General features: G+C 43.8%; 2 protein-coding genes across 2 annotated transcripts; both read right to left on the bottom strand.

Annotated features, from left to right (window-relative positions):
* Positions 1 to 1,172: 1,172 nt before the first annotated feature.
* On the bottom strand, positions 1,173 to 2,144 carry LOC134401985 (mas-related G-protein coupled receptor member H-like). The gene has a single exon (XM_063131348.1). The coding sequence runs from the start codon at positions 2,142 to 2,144 to the stop codon at positions 1,173 to 1,175; it is 972 nt and encodes a 323-aa protein (XP_062987418.1).
* A 10,853-nt stretch (positions 2,145 to 12,997) lies between these two features.
* LOC134401181 (mas-related G-protein coupled receptor member H-like) lies at positions 12,998 to 21,113 on the bottom strand. The gene is made up of 2 exons (XM_063129922.1): positions 21,019 to 21,113; positions 12,998 to 14,052 (listed from the first exon to the last, which is right to left on the bottom strand). Exon 2 carries the CDS (start codon positions 14,002 to 14,004, stop codon positions 13,039 to 13,041), a length of 966 nt encoding a protein of 321 aa, XP_062985992.1. The 5' UTR covers positions 14,005 to 14,052; positions 21,019 to 21,113; the 3' UTR covers positions 12,998 to 13,038.
* Positions 21,114 to 22,894: the final 1,781 nt, after the last annotated feature.

Below are 22,894 nucleotides of genomic sequence, written 5' to 3'. Positions count from 1 at the left end.
GCTCAAAATGACCCCCATCCACGACTCTCTGAGCACAAGAATTTTCAGAAAGATAGCTTCAAAAACAACACAGTTATCCCCCTTTCTTTTCCACAATGCAATCCTATGGGCGAAATGTTTCAAGATGGCGATCGGACTGGACCGTGGAAAGAGGAGCGCTCCGAAAATGGGAGCTTCTCTTCGCCTTGCTTCTAGGGGTCTGCGGTCCGCTTCTACTCCGCCTCTGGGCAAGGCGGAGCAGGCCAATTCGCTCCTGCTTCTGTGCTTCTAATCGGAGCGGAGCACATGCCTAGTCATCACTACATCTTGTGGTAGCGATTTCCTTCAGATTAATGATGTGCAGTGTGAACAAGTACTGCTTTTTCTCTGTCCTGAATCTCCCACCAATCAGCCTCATGATCTTTAGAGAGTGAGAAGAAGGTCTCCCTATCCACATTCTCTGCACCATGAATGCTTTTCTATGTCTCAATCATGTCACCCCTTAGCCTCCTTTTTCCCAGCTGAACAATCACAACTGTTATAAATAAAATTAGCAACAACAGGGGCAATAGCAGCAACAACAGTACTAATTTCACAAGAAAGCCACAGTAAAATTATATGTTTTCAAGGCCTCTTTAAAAGCCTGCAAAGAGAGCACAAGGCAAACCTCCGCTGTGAACCTGTTCCAAAGGTGTGGGGCCCCTGCAGTGAAGGCCCCGCACCTTTGGACTGCCATTCACATTTAGCTCATCATAATTTGGCCCCATTCCTATGGATATTTTTTGGGGAAGGGGGTAGGATGCCAGCTGATGGCTGGCATTTGGGGGGAATGTTTCTTGCATGCCAAACAGGTAGGAGTAGAACTACTTATACTTCATTGTAGAACCCTACATGTTAACCATCTTGTCGTGACCTATCAGTGATATCTGAAGAGTGGAGAAGATACCATGGAGCTTCTTGTTGATCTCTGGAACATCTAATTTGCAGGAGAAGGATCAACAGAGATCTGTCCTAAAGTACTTCTGTCCGCACAACAGCCCATTCTCCAAAGGAAAGAGGCATCACCTTCTTCAAAGAAGCTGATCTAACACAATTAATGAAATGTCTTAAGGAATGTGCACCAATTGCTACTATCTTGACAAAGGTAGGGGGTGATTTTTGTGACTCTTATAAAGGTGGATTAATAACTGTGTTTAAACTGCGGATTCCATTATTTCCTCCTCTTCCTTGAAAACTCTCTGGAGGATAGCCTTCATAGTCTCCCTAGACTGGCTCTTCTTCTTTCTCCCAACCAGGAAATAAATCAGTGGATTAACACTGCTGTTTAGGGAGGCACCTGTGACGCTATAGTCAACTAGATGATAATAATGCATGGGTTCAATTCCAAAAATGTCGATGAATTGAACAACACTTAGTGGAAAAGCAAATATTAGGAAGAAGAGGAGAGCAATCAAGATTGTTTTTATAAGTCTCCTCCGCTGATTCTTTTTTGATTTAAAACAGACTTTGATAAAAAGGATGAGAGATGAGATAGCCATGAGGGGAAGGCAAAGAAAGCAAGTCGCAATATACAGGTAGACTATTCTTAAAGGAGTGCTGAACTGACTAGTCAGATGGATAGTGAAGTAAGTTGCAAAGGGCAGGGAGACGAGCCAAGTGACAGCACATACAGTGGTGGACAAGTGTGGTGGCCGGTGGCATCGATGCCAGATTGGGAAGAGGACAGATACACACCGGTCGATGCTGATGGCTGCCAGAAGGACTTGGCTAATGCTGTGTGTTAAGTAAAAGCATATCCATAAGAACTGCCATATCAACAAATCGAAAAATACATTTGTAAATGTCCCTGGAATGGAAAATATAGAAAGCGTAAATAAACATGCAAGGACCGCAAAGTCAGCAACAGCCAAATTCAGGATGAAGGTGGTGAAAGGATTCCTCTTCATGCGGAAGCCAAGAAGCCAGATGACCTTTCCATTCCCAAGAAGTCCAAAACTGCAGATTAAACAAATTGCCAAAAAGAAAATAAGGTCCTGTAAAGAATATCCATTTAAGTAGTGAACTGAGCTATTATCGGTTGGAACTGCAGTTCCATTGCATGTTCCATTACACTCCTCTCCAGCCTCCAAAACGGAAAGAGATGTCAGGTTGGAATTGTTCATCATGTTCAATCTCTGCTTTGGGACAACTTCTTCTGTGGATGCGCCAGCTAGGAAAGTACAGAGAGATTGGATCAGTTTTTGCTATGAAGCAGAAGCATAATGGCAGAAAGTGCTGGAGAGTTTAGCCTTGAATCACTGGCTTCATGCCTTGAATAGGTTTCAATAAACTAATTAATTTTTAATAAAAATGGCACTGCTGTTGCTTTTAGCCATCTGTATGGAAAAGGGGAGGATATGAATGGAAGTAAGACGTAGGAAGTATTGCTCTTTAAATTTCAGGCTTTTAACACAGCAGTTGGCATTTGAGTTCTTTAGTCCTATTGGTTAGTTCAGCTCTTTATTTAAGCGTTAAATACAGCTGAAATCATGTTGTGGGTTCGGTTTTATACTGATGTTCATTGTTTTGTTGAACATTTATTGCTTGAATAACCTCATTGTTTGTTTGTTTTGAGGTTTTATTATGGTTTTGTATATGTTTTATTCTTATATGTTGGTTATAGAAAGGCAGCCTATGGGTATTTTAAATAACTAATAAATAATGTTATAGGCGTCCAACCATACCTAACCTGGATACCCAGCCTACTGCTGGCAGTTGGTTCCATACCAGAAACTAGGGTGACCCTATGAAAAGGAGGTCAGGGTTCCTGTATCTTTAACAGTTGCATAGAAAAGGGAATTTCAGCAGGTGTCATTTGTATGTATGGAGAAGCTGGTGAAATTCCCTCTTCATCACAACACTTAAAGTTGCAGGAGATATACTAGAGTGACCAGATTTAAAATAGGCAGGGACGCTGGGGGCAGGAGGTGATGAGCACAAGTGTTCCCAGGGAGAAATCAACCCTATTCTTCCTGCAGTCTCAGGATTGTCCAGGGACTGCAGGAGGTATGTGGCCACCTGCCTCTGCTTTGGGATTGGGGCAGGAAGCTCTTCAGGTACTATGTGCCCATCAGGGGTGAGGGGGATGAAGATCAGGGCGTATTTTTATATAAAAAAATACTTTTTTGTTGGAGTACAAGTGTGCTCAGGTCCATGGTTGTGGGTTTTTTATAAAAAATGGCAGGCGCGACATCCTCCTTCTCCTGGGATGTCATGCGCGTGTGTGGATCAGGTGGGAGAATCTCACAAGATCCTCCCCCTCCCTCCCAGAAGGCTGGGAGGTGTAGAAAGGATGTGTGTGTGTGTGCATGGGTGTAAATGTTATCTATAATAGAGAGTTCGTGTACAAAACTTGTTTTGCTATTATAAATGATGAGATTGGAAAATGGGATGATAAGAAAGTTTGTGTGTAACTAAGAAAGAGGCCAAGACAGATGAGAGAGACAGCAAGTATACATCCCGTTGAAATATACATATTCCATTCTGAAATCTGCAGTCCGTCTCTTACAAGCTGCAGAGTTTGCCATAAAATGTACTAACACCTTAAAATGTTATCATCCCCAAAGCAGATTTGGCAAAAGGAAAGCAAACCACAACATAGCAAACTGCTCAGATAAAAAAAAGAAGAAAAAGAAGCAAAGCCTATGATTGTTGTCTACTTTCCAATACATTCATTATTATTTCATCTTTCTTTGGTGGGGTTACGCTAAAACATAGACACTTGCAAATAATTTCAGCCCTCCTTAGGCGATTTCTCAGTGATGGTTTCAGAAGTCCCCATCAATTCAGGAACATTGTGGTTATGCTCAAGCCCCCTTAAAGGATTAGACAAACTGCTTGCATGTAGACTGTCCCGCAAAGTTTTGTATTGCTTTCATGAAATCTGCACTTCTCTTACAAACTCCAGAGTTTGGGGTTTTCTAGGAAACCTTAATGGCTATCTATCTATCTATCTATCTATCTATCTATCTATCTATCTATCTATCTATCATCATCATTTACCTGTGAGTGTGTAACAGCAGATCAGAAGTCTCCAGATAAAATAGATCGAGGACAATAGCAGTCCTGACCGTTGCAACACCAGTATCCTGTGCTGGAATCGTGGATGATGATCTGCAGAAAAAACCTAGTAACCTCCAAGTTCTGGGTGAAAATAAAAATGTGTCATCAAACTCTCAGAGAGATATAAAGGAGATCCCACTTTTATCTTCATAGCATCAGCCTGCTAATACGATATGACCAGAAGAAGAAGTTATTTTATTGGTAGTCCAGAAAGTAATAACTGAACTTAGAAGGAAGAGACTTTTGTTGTATAATGTACTAAAAGAAACTTAAAATGTGCTCTTTCCAAAAGCAGATCAGTGAGAAAAAAGGGCGCAAAGCTGTAACATAGCAGGCTGCTCCGATGAAAGAGCAACACATATGATCTTAGTCTACTTTCCAATACATTGTTGATTATTTCATTTTTATTTGATGGGGTTAAACTGAAAGGCAGACACAAATAATTTCAGCACCTGTAGGATTCAGGAAGCATTGCTATTATGCTGAAGCCCAATTAAAGCGTTACTCATTTGAGAGGGGGCATTATTCTAAGTGGCTTGCAGGTTGTCTCTGTCCTGATTTGGCTAGCTGATTCCAGATGGAGATGTTGAGAGTGACCCACTGGGTCTGGCAGTCCAGTGGACTCCCCCACTCCTGGACCTTGCTTGCCAAGTCACGGGATGCTCACGGCACGCTCGCTGAGCGATGCGGACACCTGCTCCTCAATGAGAGCTGCCATTGTTACCCAATCCCTACCACCAATGAGGACAGAGTGCTCAAAGAGCACACCATACAGAGTGTGGTGGTGGTGGGGAACTGGAGGAAGAGGAGGAATAGGATGAAGAATTGTGGAGGAGAGCACATGACTGATAACTGGAGTACTTAATACTTAAGTTTTGTATACTTTTTAATGTCCTCTGTTTTAAACTTTTGTAAACCGCCCAGAGAACTTCGGCTATGGGGCAGTATATAAATTTAATAAATAAATAAATAAACAGGAGCACTCCAGGCCCATACTCTAACATGATGTTGCAAGTACCAGTTTTCAAATATATCCTAATCACATTCAGATGGGTGTGTCTTTCACTTTCACTGGAGACTCAGGTACAAACAGCAACTACCAGGGAGTTTAGTAATATTTCCTCTCCCTATATTCAGCCATACAAGCTCAGGTAAGCTGAGTCTGGGGCAGGATCTACAGTACTGCTTTATAACGGGTACTGACAACCGTTGGGGCCCATGACACACATTGTATACAGTTTTCAAACACTGGCTTCATGCCTTGAACAGGTTTCAATAACCACTTATTGATTTGGTTAATTTATAATGAAATGGCATTGCTGTTTCTGTTAGCCAACTGAATGGAAAAAGGGAGGATATAAATATAGTAAATATTGCTCTTGCACTTTCAGGCTTTTAACACAGCAGTTGGCATTTGAGTTCTTTAGTCTCTGACAGGCAGAGCAGGTCAGAGATTGATGGGGTTTATTTCGATACCTTGAGACATGTAGTGGATTATGGTGTATTATAAAAAGATCTCAATTGTTGTCAGATGTATGTATGTATCTACCCATTGCTGAATGCAGTCAATGCCACAAGATTACTTTCTTTGGCTAGTGTTACATAACAATAATCCAAGTCTGTTCAAATATCTGGGAAACATTCTCCAGATTGGGATTAGATCAGAACTACTCAGCTACTTTGTATTCATAAACAGGATTTAAGGTGAGCCCATCATTCCATGGGTCTACTGAAAAGCTCCACAATTCAATGTTGGCTTCAAAATTCTGATTCCTAAAAATTTCTTATTTATTTATTTATTTACAATATTTATATACCCCTCCCCATTCAGAATTTTGGACCGGTGGACAAAATAAAATGAAGTAAAAATAGAATAAAAACATATTAAAAGTAGAGTTTTAAAAGAATCTAATTGCAAAATAAAATGAACCGTGGCTGGTCAATAAGGTAGCTGGGTTGGTGTCCCAGCTATGCCCCTATCTGGAAAGGGATAACGTGACTTCAGTTGTCCATGCTCTGGTAACCTCCAAATTAGATTTCTGCAATGCACTCTACGTAGGGCTGCCTTTGAAGATGGTTCAGAAGCTGCAGGTCGTGCAAAATGCAGCGGCCAGATTGATTTTGGGAACCAGAAGGTTCAACCATATAACACCTGCTCTGGTCCGCTTGCACTGGCTGCCTGTATGTTTCCGAGCCCAATTCAAGGTGCTGGTTTTGACCTATAAAGCCTTACATGGCTTGGGACCACAATACCTGACGGAATGCCTCTCCCGACGTGAATATACCCAGTCACTACGTTCAACATCTAAGGTCCTCCTCTGGGTGCCTACTCTGAGAGAGGCTCAGAGTGTGTCAATGAGGGACAGGGCCTTTTTGGTGGTGGCCCCCAGACTATGGAACAAGCTCCCTGATGAGGCTTGCCTGGCGCCAACGCTGCTATCTTTCCGGCGCCAGGTTAAGACTTTCCTCTTTGCCCAGGCATATGGCAACACATCTTAATCACCCACATGTTTATTTTAATGGTTTTTAATGCTTCATGTATGAATGTTCTGTGTTTTAGAGTTTTAAAATTTGTATACTTGTTTTTATCTCATTTTAGAATTTCTGAAAACTGCCCAGAGAGCTCTAGCTATGGAGGCAGTATATAAATGTAATAAATAAATAAATAAATGAATAAATAAATAAATAAATAAATAAATAAATAAATAAGGGAAGGCTTCCTAGAACAATTACAGTTTCAGAAAATGCCAAAAGGAATACAAAGTTGGTACCTTCCTGACCTCCAGACCTACGGAATTCCATAGGACAGGGGTGCCACCACGCTGAAGGCTCTTCCCCTGGTGGAATCCAATCAGAGGATGGGTCTATGTGGAACCACCAGCAGCAGGCCCTTGGATGACCTCAGTGACCAGGCAGGTTGATAGGGGAGAAGGCACTTTCTCAGGTATCCTGGTCCCAAGTTGTTTAGGGCTTTGTACACTGGGACAGAACTTTAAACCTGGCCCAGTAGGGAACAGGCAGCCAGTACTGTTCCCTCAGCAACGGAGTTACATGCATTCTGCACTAGCTCCAACATCCACAGCAGCTTCAAGGACAGTCCCACACAGAGTACATTGTAGTAATCCAATCTTGAGGTTACCAATGCCTGTACCACCATGGCCAAGCTATCCCTGTCCAGGAGATGTCATAGGTGGCGAACTAGCCAAGGCTGGTAAAAGGTACTCTGAGCTGCCGCAGGCACTTGAGCCTCCAGCGATAGAAATGGGTCTAAGAGTACCCCCAAACTACGAACCTGTTCTTTCAGAGGCAGTGCAACCCCATTCAGAATAGGCAATAAGCCTATCTCCCAGACTCAGCAACCACTAACCCACAGGGCTTCTGTCTTGCCAGGATTCAATCTCAGTTTATTGGCCCTCATCCAGCCCATTTCTGAGTCTAGGCACCAGTCCAGGACCTGCATAGCCTCACCTGATTCAGTTGTCACATGGAGATAGAGCTGTGTGTCATCAGCATATTGATGGTATTTGGCTCCAAATCCTGTAATGACTGATCCCAGTGGCTTCATATAGATGTGAAATAACACTGGGGACAAGATGGTGCCCTGCGGCACCCCACAGCTCAATTGCCAAGGGGCCAAGGAATGTAACACCCAGGCCTTAGCTAGACGTAAGGTTTATCCTGGGATTATTATTATTTTTATTATTATTTAAAACATTTTTATCCCACTCTATATCAATAAGGTCTCAGGGCGGCATATAGATAAAAGCATACAGTATACAGTATCCCGAGGTCGTCCCTGCCTGCTCCCGGGATCCTCTTTGTGTCATTTACATGCTCCCGGGACGATCCTGGGATAAACCTTAGGTCTAGCTAAGGTCCCAATGTTACTCTCTGAGAACAACTCTATAGTTAGGACCAGAACTACTGCCTCCGATGCCCATGCCATGTAGTCAATCCAATAGGATACCATGGTCAATGCTATCAAAAGCAGAACTGGCTGCATTGCACTCCCTCTGTCCCTCAATAAAGGACATCCATCAGGGTGACCAAGGCTGAATCAGATCTATAACCAGATCGAAACCCAGCTTTTATTTTTAATTAGGCCAGATCTACACCAAGCAGGGTACAACACTATGGAAGTGGTTTGAAAATGGCATACGGAATGTGCCATGGGCCCCAACAGTTGTCAGTGCACTTCAATACCATCCTAAAGCAGTAGTCTAGATCCTGCCTTAGTCAACCTTCAAGACTCCCCTACATCAGCTTGAGCCATTTACTTACCTGTGATGAAATATGGATCAGCGGTCTAGAGACATGGCAAATAAGAAATGTAGCATCACATGCTGGAATAAGTAGTCACTGGGAAGATTTGCCAAGGAGAACATGAAGTCCAGAGGGGAGAATAATAGTTGCCTCATCCAACTCACTGCCAGATGCATAGGGTTCCTGTGATGTTCAGCTGCCTTGTATGCATTAAATGCATAAGGTTCCACCCACGCTTCATCTGTGCTTAATCAGTTTGCCAACATCATGTGAAAAGAAAATGTTTTTCATTCGTTATCAAGATAAGCAAACAGAAGAGAAGATTCTTGCCATGTAAGGCTGTATGTGGTAGAAAGCAGCTTTGAAAGAAAAAGAAAAGTGGTTGTAGCAAATGCAAGATCCATCTTAAGAAAAATAATTCTTAATAGCAAGTTGGAGACTTGGAAAAAAAAACCCAGAGCTTTAGCCTTCTGTCTAAGAATATTCAGGGTGCAACTCTATGTTTTTCGAAGGAGTGCTCCAATTTTGAGCTACTCTAAATATTCATGGCTTCCTTGGTAAACACCTGGCAGAGTAAGAGGAACATCCTCCTTACTATTGTTGATTTCAGCAAGATGGGACTGAGACCATCTGGAAGAATTTCACCACACAGGATGGGGACGGGTGGAGAGATCTCAGGTCAATGCGTCTCCTGGCTTCTCCTCTCTGATCCCTGCCCACTGGAATAGCCCATTTTTGCCTCTGGAAAGTCATACGTGCAGCCCTGGAAAGCAGACATCTGGTTCATTCCACAGTGGCTGCAAGGGGTGGGAGCAGGGTGGAGAGAGGGATCGGAACTCAGAACCCCCTCCCCCAGATGTGTTTCCCATGATGGTGCTTCCGCATGTGGAATGGGAGAAGTGGCTGGGGTTAGGGAGATGACACAGCTATGGGGCTGGGTTTTTTATGACTTGTCAGAGATGCGCACAAACGAAAATGCACAATTACAAATGGGGTGGATAGGAAGTCCATCGAATATGCGATCCTGTGCAGATATATGTTTGTGTTTATAAAAAGTATATACTGTTGGGCACCAAAACATGAGTAGAAAATGGCCCCACACATCTCCGAAATAGCTGAACACAACCCTGACAGCAGTTTGGCATATGTTGTTAAATGCTTAGGAGAAGAGAAAGGTCTTGACCTGGCGCCTAAAAGATAACAATGTTGGCGCCAGGTGAGCCTCATTGGGGAGATCATTCAATAATTAGGGGGCCACCACTGAAAAGGTCCTCTCCTTTGTTGCCATCCTCTGAGCTTCCCTTGGAGTAGGCACTCGGAGGAGGACCTTAGATATGGAGCGCAGTGTACGGGTAGGTTCATGTCGGGAGAGGCTTTCCGTCAGGTATTGTAGTCCCAAGCCGTGTAAGGCTTTATAGGTTAAAATCAGCGAGAGAGCCGGAAAAAAATTACAAAAGCAGTCAGCGATATTCCTGTATAACTGAGTGGTGGACCAGAGATCACTGCGGAAGCAGGTGAACATTGTGTGGCCCCTAAGTGATGACTTGGATGCCATCCTGCAATAAATGGCTAGGGTAGACCCTCCCTTAGCCTCTGTCTGCCCTGGGATTGCTGCATTCTTTCTTCAGCCTCTATACAAATCTCATGCAACTATGCACCTAATTCAACTCTTCAGGTAAGCTGCAATTGTGTTGTGGGTTCTGTCTTATGCTGCTGTTCATTGTTTTGTTGAACATTTATTGCTTTAATTACCTCATTGTTTGTTTGTTTTTGGTTTTTGTCATGATTTTTTAAATATGTTTTATTCTTGTATGCTGGTTTGAGAAAGGCAGCCTATGAATATTTTAAATAGAATCAAAGAATAGCAGAGTTGGAAGGGGCCTACAAGGCCATCAAGTCCAACCCAGTGTGGGAGAGGCCACAACCTCACCAGGCAACTGATTACATTGTCGTACTGCTCTAACAGTCAGGAGGTTTTTCCTGATGTCCAGCTGGAATCTGGCTTCCTTTAACTTGAGCCCGTTATTCCGTGTCCTGCACTCTGGAAGGATCGAGACGAGATCCTGGCCCTCCTCTGTGTGATAATAAATAATACATAATACATAATAAATAATACTATAGGTGTCCAACCATACCTAACCTAGACATCATACCTAAACCGATGACCATCTGAAGGCTATGTGTGGAGAGCCAGTGTGGTGTAGTGGCTAAGGTGTTGGACTGGGAGTCGGGAGATCTGGGTTCTAGTCCCCACTCGGCCATGGGAATCTACTGGGTGACTTTGGGCCGATCACATACTCTCGGCCCAACCTACCTCACAGGATTGTTGTTGTGAGGATATCATGGAGAGGAGGAGGATTGTGTACGCGGCCTTGGGTTCCTTGGAGGAAAAAAGGCAGGATATAAATGAAATAAATAAAATAAAATAAAATAAAACAAATAAATAAAGGGACAGTTCCCCTCACAGATAGAGGACTGAGTAAAAGTTGGGCCTGAGTCTTAATGTTCCTGGTTCCTGCATGAAAGAAGGTGGTTCCTGCTTGGGGTGAGAAAGGCTTTAGAGAAGAGGAATTCTCACTGAGGAGCACGACTGAGTCCCACAACAACAGAAGTCCAGAGTTTCCCCAGCCCTGCTTTAGCTGCCTTCCATACAGGGTGGCTTACAATTCCAATTCCAAATTATTAAAACACCAGTGATCATATCATATAAAACCAGTTGGAGCAGGTAAAAATAGTGCTGTGCCAAAAAGTTTGTCTGTTCCATTTTCAGCATTTCATAAGTGGGTGGGGGGAACTCAGGGGAAAGAGGCTGGGAGAGGTGAGAATTGCCTAGAATTTCCTCCTTGGGGAGGTGGGCAGGGATTCCACATTCCTTTTTAAATGTAGCCAGTTGTTGAGGGTTCTTTCTTTCTTTCTTTCTTTCTTTCTTTCTTTCTTTCTTTCTTTCTTTCTTAAACATCCCTGGCATTTTCAGGAACCCAGTTTTTCCTGAATGCATATTGGAAAGGGTGAAGTCACATGATCTTCAATAGACATTCACTAAGAACTGCTGGGCTCCTCCAAAAGGGTGTGTGTCTTTTGAAAAACTAAAAAAATAGTAATAGGAAGATGGCCCCTCGGCAAACAGCTGCACTTTAAAGAAAGTTATGTGGAAACCCTGTCCCCCTCCTTAAGGAGAAAATTCTCCAGATTTTCCTCCAAAAGGGAATTTCAGCAGGTGTCATTTGTATATATGGTGAACCTGGTGAAATTCCCTCTTCATCACAGCAGTTAAAGCTGCAGGAGCTGTACTAGAGTGACCAGATTTAAAAGAGGGCAGGGCACCTGCAGCTTTAACTGGTGTGATGAAGAGGAAAATTCACCAGGTTCTCCATATATACAAATGACACCTGCTGAAATTTTCTTTTCAATACAACTGTTAAAGATACAGGAGCCCTGTCCTCCTTTTCATATGGTCTACCTATTTAAGGGAAGTTTGATAAAAGAAAATAATAAAGAAATAATTTTTCCCCAGAGAGCTTTAGTCATTACTGTCCATATGTTATTTTACTGGGAATTCATGTTTCAGGAGGCATTTTTAAGCACTAAAAAGGTATTTATTTACCAAACTTACATCCTGTCATTCCACCAAAAATAGTGCTCGGGGTGACTAACAATAAAATGCATGTAAAATAACAAAGTTGTAATTTCAACATTCAGATTGATCAATTAAATACACATCAAAAAAATTCAGGTACAATAAAAACACACCCAATAAATAATAATGATTAAACGCACACACATGCATCAATAGAGCATCCACTATATTAAAAGGACATATTGAAACTTCAATTAGCTTAGATGACAAAGGTCTGTCTAAATATATCTGCCTTTGCCTTTCCAATGGAAGAAAAATGGAGATAAACTAACCTGGCCTCTCCTGGGAAAGGAGTTACAAAACTTGAGTGCAGCCACGAAGAACATTCTAGCAAAAACTTATTCTTCATGGAAGTTACATGACGTGACATTGGCGTCAGTTGCTTTGGCATCTGTCTTTACCCACTGTACACACTTCCGCTCTTATCTCCATATGACCAAGCAAACCAGCTATCATGATAGATCATAACCTCCTGGCATGGAACTGCCAAGAGCACATGCCGTGCCAGTATATCTGCTTTTCCTTGGACATCCTTTCTACTGGAGCCACCCAGGAAATGACGGTTATTTGAATGAGAATCCTATGGATTGTCTCTCTCAGTTTGTAGCTTTCCACCTATCAATTCAGTGAAACATGAGCTAAACCAACTTTCCCCAATGTGGTGCCCTTCATAATTCCCATCACCCTAGATAATTGGCTCAGGCTGATGAAACATGCATTTTAAAACATTTGGGGGGCATCAGGTTAGGGAGATTGACCTTGACTCTTCCCTAGTAGGCGCAACAGTAAAGAAATTGCTCTCTCATGATATGAGATACTCCTTGTGCTAATGAGCCAGTCTACACTCTACAGACCAAGGTTTGTTCCAGAATGAGAAGTCTCTGCATGCAGCTGAAGCCTGAAGTTCTATGCACAGTTGGAAAACAGGAATCCATGATGAATGCAACAACAACAAAAAAAAAAAGGCTACAAGCAATGCAATGGACTTTCCTTCATGTATACTTGGAAGAAACCATCAGATCTATGATAAAATTGTAAGATTTCATCTCTTGAAGCCATCAGATTTTACTTTCAGAGGTCTCCATTTCGGCTGAACAGGTATCCTCCTCCTTGAACACCTTCTGGAGTATGTCTTTCAGGTTCCTCTTAGCGCCCACCTTCCTCTGTCTCCCAACCAAGTAATAGATCAGGGGGTTAATGCTGCTGTTTATACAGGCACATAAGTAGCCATAATGTACAAGATTGGGATGTATGTCATGGAGCAAATAAATAGTAAAGTAAAAGGCATTCAGTGGAAAAGCCAAAATCACAAAGAAGAAAAGAGTGAGCAAGATGGCTATTAAAAGTTTTCCCCGCATCTTCTGTTTGGATATTAAGTAGACTTTGATGAACAGGGTCAGACTGGAGATGATCATGAGTGGCAGGCAAAGCACAGCATTTATGATGAACTGGTACATTAGGGGAGCTTTTTCAAGGCCCGGCATAAGGATGAGAATGAATTGAGTTCCACTGATTAGGAAGGAGAGGACCCATATCACAGTACATGCAGTGGTGAACCAGTGGTTTGGCCGGTGGCAACGATACCAAATTGGGAAGAGGACAGAGGCGCATCTGTCAATGCTGATGATTGTCAGTAGAAATTGGCCAGCTGTGTACATAAAGAGGAAGGCACTTTGAAATAACACGTAGGGAAAACCACAGTACAAGTGTACGAAAAGCCAATGTATTTCAATCGTCAGTTCAGCTGTGACCAAACCAAAGTCAGCAATGGACAGGTTTAGAATGTAAAAGGCGAACGTATTCCTCTTAATGCCAAAGCCAAGCAGCCAGATGACAACCCCATTGCCCAAAATTCCCAAAACACAAAAAAGCATTGTGAAGATGGCGAAAATAAACACTTCGTTATCCAATCCTTGATCGTAACAAGGAGATTTCTTCTCGGGTGAGACAGTTCCATTGGGTGATCCGTCATATCCCTTTACACCAGCCACAAGGGATAGCAGTGTCAAGCTGAAATTGACCATTGTGCTCAATTTTTCTTTTGTGCTTCTTTTGGTGTAGATATAACTTTGCTGGAAGAAAAGACACAGAGGTGAAATCAGTCTTTGCTATGGAGCACAGCCATAAGAATATAAGAAGAGTCATGCTGGATCAGTCCAGCGGCCAACCAGCTGCCCACAAGAAACCCACAAGCAGGACATGAGTGCAACAGCATTCTCTTGCCCGTGTTCCTCAACTACCTCTGATACTGGAGGTAACCTATAGCCATCAATACTAGTAGCCATTGATGGCCTTATCCTCCATGAATTTGTCTAATTCCTTTTAAAGCCATCAAAATTTGGTGCCCATCAATACATCTTGTGGTAGCAAATTCCATAGTATAACTATGCACTGTGTGAAGAAGTACTTCCTTTTAGGCCTTAGCTAGACCTAAGGTTTATGCCAGGATCGTCCCGGGGTCATCTCTGTTCATGTAAATGACATACAGGATATCCTGGGAGCAGGCAGGGACAACCCCAGGATGATCCTGGGATAAACCTTAGGTCTAGCTAAGGCCTCATTTGTCCTAAATTTCCCACCAATCAGCTTCATTGGATGACCCCATGTTCTAGCATCATGAGAGTGGAAGAAAAATGCCTCCTATCCACATTTTCCACTCCATGTACAATTTTGTTTATCTCAATCATGTCTCCCCGCATTCACCTCACTTGTCCTTTCTTTAAGCTAAACAGTCCCATATGCTGTAACCTTTCTTTATAGGGGAGTTGCTCCAGCCCCTCAACCATTTTAGGGTGCAATCCTATGCATGTTTAGTCAGAAAAAAGTCCTACAACTCCCATGCTGGCTGGGGAATGCTGGCAGCTGTAGGACTTTTTGGTGTGGTGTGGTGACCATAAATGTACAGAGTGAATATGCAGCTAAAGCTTTCTGTTTAGAGAGCTCCAGTTATTGGGCGGTATAGAAATGTAATAAATACATAAATAGTATTTCTTGCCTTATGCCTTGAATGAAGTTGAGAGTCCATTATAGGTTAGGGTGATCATATGAAAAGGAGGACAGGGCTCCTGTATCTTTAGCAATTTATTTATTTATTTATTACACTTATATACCACCCCCATAGCCAGGGCTCTCTGGGCGGTTTACAGAAATTCTAAAATTAAGATAAAAATGAGTACACAAAATTTAAAATTCTAAAACACAGAACATACACACACAAAGTATTAAAAACCGTTTTAAAAAATCCTAAACATGTGGGTGATTGTATTGAAAGAAGGGGGAATTGCAGCAAGTGTCATTTGTACACATTCAGCACCTGGTGAAATTCCCTCTTCATCACCACAGTTAAAGCTCCAGGAGCTATATTAGCATGACCAGATACAAAAGAGGTCAGGGCTCCTGCAGCTTTAACTGCTGCATTGAAAAGGAAATTTCACCAGGTGCTGCATGTATGCAAATGACACCTGTTGAAATTCCCCTGTATAACTGTTAAAGATACAGGAGCCCTGTCCTCCTTTTCATATGGTCACCCTATTATAGATATAAATTAACCTAAGGCAGTTGTGGGAGAAATTGGACTCCATTTCCCATTGGCCACAGCCACGGTAAGGGATGTTGGCAACTACATCTTCCTATACATTTTCTGTTCCTGACTTGAGCTGAATTGGCTCTTATAATTTTTGGTTCGCATTTTCCTCGAGGCTGATCAAAGTTACATTCGCAGTTCCAAGGACAGGTGGGACTTTAAAAGATACACGAAGGTAATGAGAGGTTTAAAAACAACAACAACAAGGCCCCTGTGAAGCCCTGAGTGCTCATGCCATTCTCCACCTCACACCAAACCTAACTGTCTTTAACTGTAATAATCATTCATTCCTCCCCTATTTAGTAGGGATGTGCTCCGCTCCGATTAGGAGCGTAGAAGCAGTAGCGGATTGGCCTGCTCCGCCTTACCCAGAGGCGGAGTAGGAGCGGACCGTGGACCCCCTAGAAGCAAGGCGAAGAGAAGCGCCCATTTTTCGGAGCTCCGAGTTCAGGCGGAGCGCTCTGGTCGCCATCTTGAAAACATTTCGCCATAGGATTGCATTGCGGCAAATAATCGCGCATAACTACGTTGTTTTTGAAGCTATCGCTCTGGAAATTCTTGTGCTCAGAGAGTCGTGGATGGGGGTCATTTTGAGACCACTCTCACCTCTCTGCGTTGTCCGTGTCGCGTGCTATATTTTTTTGAAAATCGGGTCAACCGCGCGGCTCAAACTGCGTTTCGGCTTTTCGCCCATAGGATTGCATTGAGGGAAAGAATCGGGGATAACTGGGGGGGGGTTTAAGCTATCGTTCTGAAAATTCTTGTGCACAGAGAGTCGTGGATGGGGGTCATTTTGAGACTACTCTCAACTTTCTGCGTGCTGTGGTTCACGTGCAATGTTTTTGTGAAAATCGAGTCAACCGCACGGCTCAAACTGCGTTTTCGGCTTTTCGCCCATAGGATTGCATTGAGGGAAAGAATCGGGGATAACTGGGGGGGGGGTTTAAGCTATCGTTCTGAAAATTCTTGTGCACAGAGAGTCGTGGATGGGGGTCATTTTGAGACCACTCTCAACTTTCTGCATCGTACGGGTCGCGGGCTAGAAGTTTTTAAAAAATCGGCGGGAAAAATACCTTTTTCAAAGGGCTGAGGGGCAGAGTCAGCTCCCGGTCATGATGATCCCAAAGTTGGAGGAGGGCATAGGCAAAACAGGTAACTTGGGATTCTGGGAAACTTCTCTTTCTTCATCTGAACGGGCTTTTCCCCGTGTTTTTTAACACAGTAGCCCCACCAAATGCACAAACACAACCTGAAATCATATACTAAGCCAAGAATAAGAGATAGAAACACAGCACTGCTCCCCACCCTAACCTTGGTGAACAACTGAATCGATGTGGTGCAAGGGGATGAGCTCCCCTAGGGCATCTCATCGTGGACGTGCCCCCACTCTCTCCTGCACTGGAAGGCCATAGAGCCTTCCAAAGAGAGTAAAACGGTGGAGCAATGCCTCTCATGAGTTGAAGTGAATGGTCACTTTTCAGTGGTGGAGCAATGCCTGTTCTGAGTCGAAGTGAGCGTTTTACTTCTTCTCGGAGCTGTGGCTGTCAGTGTCTTGAACTGGCTCACTTCCTTATGCCCCCAGAAATGCCAGCTGCATGCCTGCCTGCCTTCCCTCCCTCCTCCCCTGCCCACCTCGCAGGGATGCTGTGTGTGGGGTGCCCGATTTTCAAAAATTCGCCAAAAATCAGGGGATGATGGGATTGCTTTGAAACTTGGCGTGCGTGTGTATATCCCCATGAGGTGTCATGGTGCCAAACATGAGGTTTCTAACTTGAACAGAAAAAAAGTTGTATAATTTTTTAGCTTTCAATGCAAGCCTATGGGGGGGGAAACGGAGCTCCGGATCCGGATCCGGAGCTCCGGGCGGAGCGGAGCGGAAGTGGGCGGATCGGGGGCGGGGCGGAGCGGCCCGATCCGGTAAATGGCGGATCTGCAAGTGAAGCGGAGCGGGGGGTCCGTGCACACCCCTACTATTTAGCCTTGTGTGAAGGAATGAAACCTGTTCAGCCACTTCGTTGTTTATAAAATGGGTGCCTCCTTTCTAAACATTGAGTTATTTGGAGATTAATGGTGTTTTTGCAAGGCAGTTTGAAATGGCAGCCCAGGAAACAAACTTCATTGGCAAACTAGGCAAGGAAGCTCCTTATTATGACAAAGAGAAACTTAACAATGTCTGCTGCCACTCTGGCTGAGTAAGAGGTTTTGCACCATATGCAAAGCTGACAGGGAGAAAAAAAGCGAGCTAGAGTTCAGAAGGAAAAAGCCAGGACAGACAGTGTTGCAGTTCATATTCTAGGGAGAAAGCTGGTCCTCCTATGCTTCAGGTGGTTGTGAATTTGCCTCCATCTCACTATAGAAGGATGAGACGTGGACGCAAGTGTGGGCTCATCTACACCAAGCAGGATATTCCATTATGAAAGCGGTATATAAAAGGCAGGAGCCACACTACTGCTTTATAGTGATATTGAAGTGCACTGCAGGATCTACACTACTGCTTTATAGTGGTACTGAAGTGCACTGACAACTGTTGGGGCCCATGACACATCTACACCAAGCAGGATATAACACTATGGAAGTGGTATGAAAGCAGTATATGGCATGTGTCAAGGGTCCCAATAGCCGTCAGTGCACTTCAGTACCACTATAAAGCAGTAGTGTGGCTCCTGCCTTTTATACACCACTTTCATATCACTTTCATAGTGGAATACCTGCTTGGTGTAGATGAGCCCTGTGTCACAACAACTAATCAAGAGACATGCAGCCAGTCTTAAAGGCTAGCCTTGCCTATGTGTAGCTGCCCATCCAATCCCCCTCTTTAGAATTTGCAGCAGGGGACAAACCATTCATTACTTGTGGGGCCAAGTAGGAATTTTGGGGATACCTTCACAACTGGAAAATTCCCTCCCTTAGAATCATAGAATAGCAGAGTTGGAAGGCCATCGAGTCCAACCCCCTGCTCAATGCAGGAATCCACCCTAAAGCATCCCTGACAGATGGTTGTCCAGCTGCCTCTAGTATGGGAGAGCCCACAACCTCCCTAGGTAACTGGTTCCATTGTCGAACTGCTCTAACAGTCAGGAAGTTTTTCCTGATGTCCAGCTGGAATCTAGCTTCCTTTAACTTGAGCCCGTTATTCCGTGTCCTGCACGCACGCACGCACGCACTCACTCACTCACTCACTCACTCACTCACTCACTCTTTCTTTCTTTCTTTCTTTCTTTCTTTCTTTCTTTCTTTCTTTCTTTCTTTCTTTCTGCTTAATTCATTCTGGCAGGATCTACACTACTGCTTTATTATGATTTATAATGCTTTTGACAACTGTTGGGGCCCAGGACACACTCCATATACCATTTTCAAAGTGCTTTCAAAGTGTTCTATCCTGCTTGGTGTAAATTCGGGTACTGTAGCAGTTATGGGTTGAGGGAGGGTGAGGTAATTTAGCTGACTTGGTGCAACACTAATTTGAGATAATTTGCAATTTGCAGTGCAATGGAAATAGCCCTCATAAGCACCCTGGGACATCTTTATGGTGAATGGACACTCATCTAAGTGTCCCCTCAGGGCCAACTGTGAAGATGGACTGTGGAGGGGGAGCTATCCTTGGAACCATCAAATCTCATCCTATCTATGGCTCATCTGCTCACCTCAGCATGCTGTATTCATATCTAAATTGCTCTTATAATTAACCTCTACTCTATCTATCTATCTATCGTTCAGAAGACATCCTAAGCCATGGTGGTTAAGCATTTTGAGCTAAACAATGGCTGTGTTCATACAACATTCTAAACCATGGTTAGGCCACTAACCCTTTTGCAGCAAATGGTTAGTGAGCGTGTTTCAACTGTGGTGATGTGGTTAGGAAGGGTTCAAGTGACACACTAAATCATGGTTCACATGACAGACTAAGCCATAATGTTTAGTTGAAAATGCTTAACCACTGTGGCTTAGTGTGTCATCTGAACAGGGTCATTATGGCTTAGAGTGTCGTGTGAACCTTTCTTAACCATGGTAGCCATGGATAGCCTTCTCCAGGAATTTATCCAACCTGCTTTTAAAGCCATCCAAATTGATGGCCATCACCACATCTTGTGGTGACAAGTTCCATAGTTTAACTACGCACTGTGTGAAGAAATATTTCCTTTTATCTGTTCTGAAACAATCAGCTTCATGGGATGATCATGGGTTCTAGCATTATGGGAAAGGGAGAAAAATGTCTCCCTATCCTTGGGTGACCATGTGAAAAGGAGGACCGGGTTCCTGTATCTTTAGCCGTCACATAGAAAAGGGAATTTCAGCAGGTGTCATTTGTATATATGGAGGACCTGGTGAAATCCCCTCTTCATCACAACAGCTAAAGCTGCAGGAGCTATACTAGAGTGGCCAGATTTAAAAGAGGGCAGGGCTCTTGCAGATTTAACTGTGCATACAAATAACACCTGATGAAATTCCCCTTTCAGTACAATTGTTAAAGATATAGAAGCCCTGCCTCTTCTTTCATATGGTCACCCTAACCCTATCCATAGCATGAAAAAGAAACGGAGGGTATATGTTGGCATATTCTAACTCTTGTTGTTTTTGTGGTGAGAACCTGAAGTTAGGTATAAGAATATTTCTACACCAGCCCGGTGTAGAGGGAGGGAGGGGGGAGGATCTCATGATATCCTCCCCTTAGTCTAAATGCAGGCACAACATCCCAGGAGGAAAGAGGGTGTTTCACCCACCATTTTTTTTAAAGGAGATGAGTGCACATGCACTCCAACTAAATATAAGTGGTGTGTTGTGTTTTTTTTTTAAAAAAAAGGCCCAAACCTGCTCTCCCCCACCTCCGATTCCTTCCGGCCCGGTTTCTTCCTTCTACTGATCCCTGCTACTCACAGGGAGGGGGGAAGAAGCCAGGACAGGCAGCCACACCTCCTGCGGTCTCAGGATGATCTCAAGACTGTGGAGAGAATTGGGTTTTCCCAGGGATTATTTATCCCTGGGAAAACCCATTCTCATCGCTCCTTCCTCCTGGGAGTCATTTGGACACATAGGGACTCTGCCATGACCAGACCGGATTTTCAGGCTAGTGTAGAAATGGCCCAGGTAGCAAGAAAGAGATGTTTTAAAAGGCTGATCTAAACAATCCAATCATCCGACCAATCATCTTTGTGTACATGGTGATTGACTGCGTAACAAAACCAAAACTGATAGGTTGCTATCTGAAATAATGCACCATTTAGATGGGAAGAGTAGGGGACACAACAGAAATTGTGGCAAGGGAGAGATGACAGATGAATACGAAGAAAAGCAGTGAGAAATGGTGTGCCTTCATCTTGGTGAGGATAAGGTCTGCCGAAGGCTTTAGGGGAAGTGCTGTCTTTTATAAGAGATGAGGAGCAAGAGAGAGAGGGATTGAACCACAGGCGATGAGAATTTGGCATCAAGGGACGGTTTCATGGAGAGAGTATCCTACCTTCTTCCAGTCACATCCGTTTGCTCACAAATGGGCAGGAGACACGGTATTGAGATGTACTCCTCCTAGAATTTCAGAATCTCAGCCAGTCCTGTTCTCTTTGTCCATCCAGAGCTAAGCAAACAACTTGGAGCAGAGAATGACAGAGAAGGGTTTTGTGCTTGTTCAGCAAGGGAGAGACGGATATGTCATTTCAAAAGTGGAAGTAGATGACACCCCCTGTTAGGAAATGTCATCAACTTTTCTTATTTTATCAGAATTTCCCAAGCCAGGAAATGAGCAACTGTTTTGACAGTAAGGACCCAAGTCACAGAGTACAATGGGTAAAGGTGTTGATAATACAGGCATAGGCAGCCTTTAGGCTTGTAGAATCTTCTTTCTTGTTTACTAGAGCCGAGAGATCCATTAGTGAGAGTGAAGTGCGAAATGGTAACTTAGGGCATGCCTACACTGAGGAGGGAAGGGGAAAGGATCTCACGATACGCTTATCGCAAGATCCTCCCCTTTCTCCACACATGGCACGCAACGTCCAGGGAAGAAGGAGGACCTTGCGTCCGCCATTTTTTAAAAAAAATTATTGAAGATGAGTACATGAGCGTTCTAACAATAAGGTATGGTGACCCTATGGAAAGGAGGACAGGGCTCCTGTATCTTTAACAGTTGTATAGAAAAGGGAATTTCAACAGGTGTCATTTGTATGTTTGCAGCACCTGGTGAAATTCCCTCTTAATCACAGTTAGAGTGACCAGATACTAAAGAGGGCAGGGCTCCTGCAGCTTGAACTGTTGTGATGTAGCTGGAATTTCACCATGTGTTACATGCATACAAATGACACCTGCTGAAATTCCCCTTTCTGTTCAACTGTTAAAGATACAGGAGCCCTGTCCTCCTTTCCATATGGTCACCCTAAATAAGGTCAGCGTTGTTGTTTTCTAAAAAACATCCCGCTCCCCCCACCCTATCCTCAATGGGCACGGAGTGCCTCAAGAGCTCCATGCCCCATGCCTGGTTCCTCACATTTACTTGTGAGGAGCCAGGACGAAAACAGGATGGCCACCTATACCTCCTGCAGTCTTGAGACAATCCCGAGACCATGGGGGAAAAAAACAGGCTAAAAGTCATCCTGGTTATCCCAGGAAAAGGGAGGGATCATCCCTCCCTGCCCCCGGGATCCTCTGTCCAACATGTGGACACACAGGGATGATCCTGGGGCAATCCCCGGGATAAGGCATGGTCTAGACATGCCCTTAGAGGTGGTGTCAGATGAAATATGTTCATCTGGTGCAAGTAGTGGAGCCAGTCACCTACGGCATCCTACGAACAATACACTAGAACGACCTGCTTACGCAGCTACAAATCTGAGTAACTACAGATCAGAGATTCTATTAACACAGAAGCCCATTTCCTGCCCAGGTGGAAAGTTTCAGACAGGAGTTTGGTAATCCTATGGAAAGGAGGACAGGGCTCCTGTATGTTTAGCAGTTGTACAGGAAAGGGAATTTCAGCAGGTGTCATTTGTCTGCATGCAACACCTTATGAAATCCCCTCTTCATCACAACAGTTAAAGCTGCAGGAGCCTTGCAGTCTTTTGTATCTGCTCACTCTACAATAAAGGGCAGGGCTCCTGCAGCTTTAATTATTGTGATGAAGAGGGAATTTCCCCAGGTGCTGCATGCATACAAATGACACCTGCAGAATTTTCCTTTCCTGTACAACTGCTAAAGCTGCAGGAGCCCCATCCTCCTTTCCATATGGTCACCCTAACTAGGTGGCATCATTTGCAGGGCAGAAAGAGGAGGAAGAGAAACAGTGAGCGTGCTGAGCATGCATGTCGTCTTTGAGCGACAACCGCAAGAAAAAGTGAAGTCCTTAACAA

Source organism: Elgaria multicarinata, chromosome 7 (assembly GCF_023053635.1).
Source record: "Elgaria multicarinata webbii isolate HBS135686 ecotype San Diego chromosome 7, rElgMul1.1.pri, whole genome shotgun sequence".
Classification (NCBI taxonomy): Eukaryota; Metazoa; Chordata; class Lepidosauria; order Squamata; family Anguidae; genus Elgaria; species Elgaria multicarinata.
Note: the sequence above shows the minus strand (reverse complement) of the source record. Positions and strands in the feature narration are given on the sequence as shown.